General features: G+C 36.3%; 1 protein-coding gene across 1 annotated transcript in view; it reads left to right on the forward strand.

Moving 5' to 3' along the window:
• Positions 1 to 2,162: 2,162 nt before the first annotated feature.
• Positions 2,163 to 7,291, forward strand: part of abcb11b (ATP-binding cassette, sub-family B (MDR/TAP), member 11b) — an 18,134-nt gene continuing 13,005 nt past the window's right edge. Inside the window, exons 1-10 of the mRNA XM_016531565.1 lie at positions 2,163 to 2,302; positions 4,255 to 4,480; positions 4,573 to 4,666; positions 4,759 to 4,777; positions 4,886 to 4,912; positions 5,000 to 5,054; positions 5,385 to 5,629; positions 6,455 to 6,542; positions 6,695 to 6,828; positions 6,934 to 7,105. Coding sequence (XP_016387051.1) covers positions 4,591 to 4,666; positions 4,759 to 4,777; positions 4,886 to 4,912; positions 5,000 to 5,054; positions 5,385 to 5,629; positions 6,455 to 6,542; positions 6,695 to 6,828; positions 6,934 to 7,105 — 816 coding nt within the window. The 5' untranslated portion in view covers positions 2,163 to 2,302; positions 4,255 to 4,480; positions 4,573 to 4,590. The remainder of the gene's footprint in view (positions 2,303 to 4,254; positions 4,481 to 4,572; positions 4,667 to 4,758; positions 4,778 to 4,885; positions 4,913 to 4,999; positions 5,055 to 5,384; positions 5,630 to 6,454; positions 6,543 to 6,694; positions 6,829 to 6,933; positions 7,106 to 7,291) is intronic.

Consider the following 7,291-nt stretch of genomic DNA (forward strand, 5'->3'; position numbering starts at 1 on the left):
CTACAGCTAAAAGTGCTACCGCCAGACCCGGAGATCGGCTGAATGGATTCGAAAACGGTAAAACTCAACTGTTTAACTCTAGGGGAGTTGGAAAATGAGCCTATTTTCAAAAATAGTGGAGTGTTCCTTTAAGACATTACACCTCTCAAGCACGCTTGCAAGGAGCGTTCTGAAGCCAGTTACAGCCTGTGATGAAAACATACTCATTCATTGCCACTGACTCAAACTCTCTCAAGCTCCTTGTACCATCTATCCATGTGAAACAGGACCACCAACATGGCTGTCAAAACATAAAGCTGGGAACATATGGACAGGAATTATAAATCAATAAACATCTACGGGAATGCAGTTTTGACATTTTTCGTATTTTAAATGTCTTTCATAAGTGTTATTTTGTAAGATATACTTAATATGACACACAATAGGTATATTTAGACCCATTTTATAATTCTAATGAAAGATTTGCAAGATTTTTAGGGAATTTTCAAGCTTCTGAATTCTGGCAGCTCAGCATGATTACACAAACTAAACATGTAAAAATCCTCTAGAGAACATCATTAAATGTAGTACTTCAGTTCCCCTTTCTGTGGAAGGAAACTGCAGGGCTTTTTGAAACTATTTATTTCACAGACAGTAGATCCTGAATGTAAACCTACTGTAATTCTACCAAGTATAGTTTTGCTTTAAATGAATAGTCCCAAAAATGAAAATTAAATTTACTCACTCTCAGGCCATCTAAGATAGAGATGAGTTTGTTTATTCATTGAAACAGATTTGGAGAAATGTAGTATTACATCACTTGATCACCAATGGATCCTCTGCAGTGAATGGGTGCCGTCAGAATGAGAGTCCAAACAGCTGATAAAAACATCACAATAATCCACAAGTAATCCACACCACATCACTCCAGTCCATCAATTAATGTCTTGTGAAGTGAAAAGCTGTATATTTGTAAGAAACTAATCCATCATTAAAGTGTTTTAACCATTGCTTTTGGCCAAATTACCAGTCTGTAATGCATAATAATAAATCCTCCAGTGAAAAAGTCCATCCTCTGTTGTCTTCTCACATCAAAATCCACCAACATATTTGTATCTGTTTTGTACTGTTTGTGCTTGTAAATGGTGCTTGATCTGTGCATTTTTCTCTCTTGATTCAGACAAATATGGATCGAGGACTTGGACTTGAAGTTAAAAACGTTTTAATGATGGATTTGTTTCTTACAAACATTAGGTTCACAAGACGTGAACTGATCAGATGGAGTGGTGTGGATTACTTGTGGATCATTGTGATGTTTTTATCAGCTGTTTGACTCATTCTGACGGCACCCATTCACTGCAGAGGATCCATTGGTGAGCAGGTGATGTAATGCTACATTTCTCCAAATCTGTTCTGAATCAAACTCAACTACATCTTGGATGGCCTGAGGGTGAATACATTTTGGGGTGAACTATTCCCCTCTAAGTGTGTCCTCTTTTGTCCTTCAGGCTATAGAGTCATTTTTAGTTTAGAGAAAGTATATCAACCCTGCATTCAAGTGCATGTGGAAACAAACTCACTGCATTAAGCAAATTTATTATTATTTTTTTTTTTACATATTTCCATTTGAATATTGATTCGAATTGACATTCGGATAATTCAAACAAATATATCAGAAATGTCTATGTTTGATTTCTATGATTATTTTAGGAGCGCAACAGTGTTTTGTTTGTGAGGTCAATCACATATAGAGTGTTGACAGTGTTAAACTGAGTGTGGAATGAGGCGGAGCTACAGGAGGATCTGACCTCTGAGTTAAAGATTCACTTCTGTCTCTGTATTTGGCTTCTGCGTAGCGGATCTCACACGTGTCTGCATGTTCTGCCGCAGAACAACAAAATATCTGTGTAAATAATAAGTCCCTGACCACCACATAGGTGGATATTTCACTTCATTATTATCATCATTTTTTTATTGGTTATGTACATCAGAGTGCTTTATAAAGACGTTTACTGTATTTGATGTTTCAGTTCATGATGCTATTAAAGATCATGTTCCTTCCAAACCTGTTGATTCTGCAGTGAAGGGTCACCCTTGTCCTGTGCGGAAACATGCTGAGGTAAATGACCTCACAAGCTTTTACCTTGATTTAGTCCATCTGAGAAACAGTTCTCCGAAATGCATCTAGGTCTTTAGACATCTCCTAAATCTCGCGCCAGTAACATTTTTTTAGAGTAGCTACAGTCACTCAATCATGGCTCATTTTGCATAAAATGACTGCATGACAAATGGCCATCCTATTGGATGTTCCTCAGAAATTCAGGTGGCACTATCTGTACTATTTGTATTTGTAACTATTATATATGTGACCCTGGACCACAAAACCAGTCTTAAAGGGTTAGTTCACCCAAAAATGAAAATTCTGTCATTAATTACTCACCCTCATGTCGTTTCAAACCCGTAAGACCTTCGTTCATCTTCGGAACACAAATTAAGATATTTTTGATGGAATCTGAGAGCTGTCTGACCCTGCATAGACAGCAATGCAACTGAAATGTTCCCAAGTCCAGAAACGTAGCAAGGAGATCTGTAAAATAATCCATGTGACATCAGTGCTCAACCGCTATTATACGAAGCTACGAGAATACTTTTTGTGTGCAAAAGAAAAAGAAAAAAAACGACTTTATTCAACAATTTGTCTCCTCCGCATGTTCAGTGTATCCAGTGGATATTGTCCAAAATGGCACCAGGGTGATGCGGAGGAGACGAATTGTTGAATAAAGTAGTTGTTTTTTTCTTTTGCGCACAAATAGTATTCTCGTAGCTTCGTATAATTGCGGATGAACCACTGATGTCACATGGATTATTTTACAGATCTCCTTACTACAATGATATTCTGTTACACCAAATACACAAAATAATGATCTTTAAAAAAGCATCATATGACCCCTTTAAGAGCTTAAAGGGGTCATATGATGCTTTTTTAAAGATCATTATTTTGTGTATTTGGTGTAACAGAATATGTTGACATGCTTTAATGTTCAAAAAACACATTATTTTTCAAATACTGTACATTATTGTAGGTCCTCTATGCCCCGCCTCTCTCAAACGCTTCGTTTTCTACAAAGTCCCTCCTTCCGACAAGCGCAGACTGCTCTGATTGGCCAGCTGACCCAGTGCATTGTGACTGGCCGAACACCTTCACGAAACGGTCGTCCATAAAATGCATTGCTGTTCTGTTGTAAGTGATCTTAAAGATTCCTAAATGCATCTACTTTCGGAAGGCCAAATAAAGTGCTTTTGCTTTCGCCTAGAAACACACAGCGTCTCCCTGACATGGCTGTTTCAACACTAACTGCGGTTACTGAAACCACGCCTTCTTTCTTTGCGTGCACATTTGGTGATGTAGATATGTGGAGGCGTGTTAGAACGGGGCGTTTTAGTGGGGAGTGGCAGAGTCTTAACTTTGATAAAGAATATCTCTTTGGGTTTGAGACTTTAGTCTTTGCAACTTCAGGGATCTTATCTATGCACAATCAGCTTGTAACACTCCAAAGAGAAAGGAAAACTTGAAATCGCAGCAGAGGGGGCCTTTAATGCATCATGTTTCCTTCTGGAGCATCAGTGAATGTTTGAACCTTTTTTAATAGTTATGTTTGAGTCCCTCAATTGTCCTCAGTGTGAAAAGCTGGATCTCAAAATCATACAGTCACTGCTGGAAAGGGTTCAAATATGCAAAAGATGCTGGAAAACTGAAGAATCTGCAGGACACAGAGGATTTTTCTGAAGAACAGTACTCAGTTTAACTGTTCAGAACAAACAAGGGATTCATGAACAACCATCACAAAACAAAAAACAGTCGTGGATCATCCAGGTAAGCACACACAGTATTAAGAACCAAGGGTTCCCAAACTTTTGAAGGGGGTTATTTTTATAATTTAAGCATTTTTTTTGTTTTGTGGATTATATGTAAACATCTTTTATGTAAAATATCTGACTCAGGACAGTACTAAATAAAAAATAACATGCATTTTGTATGATCTCTTTTATTTTGTTAAAATTATTCACATTTTCCCAGATTCTGCAAGGGGTTCCCAAACTTTCGCATAAAACTGTATATTTATGTTTCATGAGATTTCGAGCATAAATGTCAAGACACTATTATAATAATTCTCATATCTTGTGAGCCCATGTGGCTGAATAGCTGTATTGATTTTTGGGACAATTATCTCATGTCAGTGTTTGTATACAGAGGTCATTCACCCTCCCTGACAGAACAAACCTGCCGGACAGTTACCCCACCTGAGCCAAACCGACCAAGACATTTAACTTCCCGCACATACTGTCCGCAACGACTGAGAGATTCACTCCGACACAGCTGACAAGGAATCTACCAGCACTTTTGCTAAGAACATGACTGGATTTTAGGAGTACCCTGGATAGAATTTTTAATATAAAACAAATACATAACAGAAAAGAAGAGTCACTTTGGATCAGCAAGGTGCGTTCTTAGTGTTGGGTTCAATTTGCAATGGTACATTATGTTCTGTGATTCAATTATCCTGAAGCATCTGTTTTCTAAATGCCATTAAGACAAGAACAGGCAGAACGATGCCAGGAAGCGTGAAGCTGCGCAGCGTCAAGAAGTTTGGACAGGAAAATGATGGTTATGAATTTTCAGATGAAGGTAAACTGTTTAGTAGTTAATCTTTTAAAACTATTCTCAAATCTATATCACACTCCATTCAGATGTTAATGAACATATTGATTCTGTTACAGAGACAAATGGTGATTACATGTAAGTTCTTAAGTTTTTTTTAATGAAACCTACATTTATTTTTTCAAAATTAAGCATTGAGAAATCCTGTTTTTTAATGTTTCTTTAACTAAAATCGTGTTGATACAGGACAATGGTTTCTGGAAAGCATAAAAAGTAAGTATCTTTTTCTCATTTTTCTTGATGACGGAAGCTTGTTTTCTCACATTTCCTTTAACCACAACATCACTCACTCATTCACAGGTCCAAAAATGGCAAGAAAGAAGAATCAGCCATCCGTGTAGGCTTCTTTCAGCTGGTAATACCTATGTACTATAACAATGAGGAATATGAACTCATGCCTTGTCCTGTTTGGCTTTAAAAAATATATTATGTTACATTGATTTTACTAGATGAACACCTGTTGAATACAGCAGCAAACTTGTAGTTTATGATGACTGTAACTGACTTATAATGTGATCAACAGCGGTCTAAAATCAAGGGTTTATGGTTTGAGGAGATCATCTGGATAAAATTCTGTTCAAGATATTGCAGAAGGCCCATTTATGGTCCATTTAAATATTATGCACAGTCAATAAAAGCTATTTTTACAGTACTTGATATGTTGTATTGTCGATTTGCCCTGCAGTTTCGCTTTGCCAGCTGCCGGGAGATCTGCATGATGATTTTTGGGAGCATATGTGCGATCATTCATGGTTCGGCGCAGCCGCTGATGCTGCTCGTGTTTGGGATGCTGACGGACACCTTCATAGAGTACGACATCGAGCTCAACGAGCTTACTGACCCGGAGAAAGTATGTGTGAACAATACTATACAGTGGAGAAACCTGACGGAAGAAGAAAACCTGGCACTGAACATGACCAAATCATGCGGGTGAGAGCGGGTTTTCACATTTTTAATTGCCAAGGACCCTCAAATATGATGATTATGCCCTTTGAGGAATTCACTAGCTCTAAATAAATATATAAATGCAGCTTTATATTTTAATGTATACAGACACATTTATATTGTGTGAGGAAATTAGTACACATGTTGTTTCCAGAGTGAAATTATTAGCCCTGTCATTTTACTGATGCCAAAATATATTATTGAAATGATTTACTTTGTATCAAGTTAATGGTATATCTTTTTTCTGCTCAATATCTGAAAAAAACATACTCAATCCAATTGTTTTAATAATTGTCAATTTATTATAGTTGACTAAAACTGAAACTAAAATTAAAACCATAAAAAAATGTGTTACTTGAAATAAAATAAATGTTAACTGAAATAAAATCTAAAAATCTTTATATTTCAGCAAAGACAACATTTCTGCTAAAATAACTTAAACTAAAACAGAAATAAAGAGTAATACAAACTCTCTCTCTCTCTCTCTCTATATATATATACTGTATATGTGTGTGTGTGTGTGTGACGTGTGTATATATATATATATATATATATTAAAAACAAAAAAATGTATCCAAATAATAATAAAAACTATAATAGTATGTTAATGATACTAAAATAACATTGATTTGTTTAGTGCTTTTTATTATAAATATTAAATTTTTTAATGAACAACAAAAATATAGTTGGACGGATTTTTAATTTTAATTTAAGATTTTTTTAATTTTTAATTTCTACTGTTAAAATGCATTTCATACGTTTTTTTGTCCCAATTTTTTTTCTAAAATATAGTGTGCTCTTCTGCTTCAGGCTACTGGACATTGAATATGAAATGACCAATTTCGCCTACTATTATGTAGGCATCGGAGCGGGGGTCTTCATTCTAGGATACCTCCAGGTGAACCTTTTAAACTGCTTCTCTCCTGTTTATGTAAATGTGAAAGATCATTTGCAAAAACTTTAATAATGTGCAGAATTGTGCATGACCTTAATAAAGCTAAGTTAAAGTTAGACCCTATTAAAGAGGTTTTTCTCTGTTTTTTTCCTCAGATCTCTTTGTGGATAACTGCAGCAGCACGTCAGATTCAGATCATCAGGAAGATGTATTTCAGGAAGGTCATGAGGATGGAGATTGGATGGTTTGACTGCACCTCTGTGGGAGAGCTCAATACGCGCATGTCTGAGTATGATACATTCAAACACTTTCCAGAGCACAAACCCTCCAAATAAACACAAGTTACCTAATATTGTGTGTGTATCGTCTCATGTGTGCCTCCATATGATCCTAGTGACATCAACAAGATAAACGATGCCATTGCTGATCAGGTGGGGATCTTCATCCAGCGCTTCACCACATTTGTGTGTGGTTTCCTCATGGGTTTTGCAAAGGGCTGGAAACTAACGCTGGTCATCGTTTCAGTGTCTCCTCTCATTGGGGTCGGAGCAGGTCTCATGGCTCTGGTGAGAAAAGAAAATTCATCAGGACTCACATTTCAGATAGATAGATAGATAGATAGATAGATGATAGATAGATAGATAGATAGATAGATAGATGATAGATAGATAGATAGATGATAGATAGATAGATAGATAGATAGACAGATGATAGATGATAGATAGATAGATAGATAGATAGATAGATAGATA

The sequence above is a fragment of the Sinocyclocheilus rhinocerous genome, unplaced genomic scaffold, assembly GCF_001515625.1.
Source record: "Sinocyclocheilus rhinocerous isolate Xijiao unplaced genomic scaffold, SAMN03320098_v1.1 scaffold2469, whole genome shotgun sequence".
NCBI lineage: Eukaryota > Metazoa > Chordata > Actinopteri > Cypriniformes > Cyprinidae > Sinocyclocheilus > Sinocyclocheilus rhinocerous.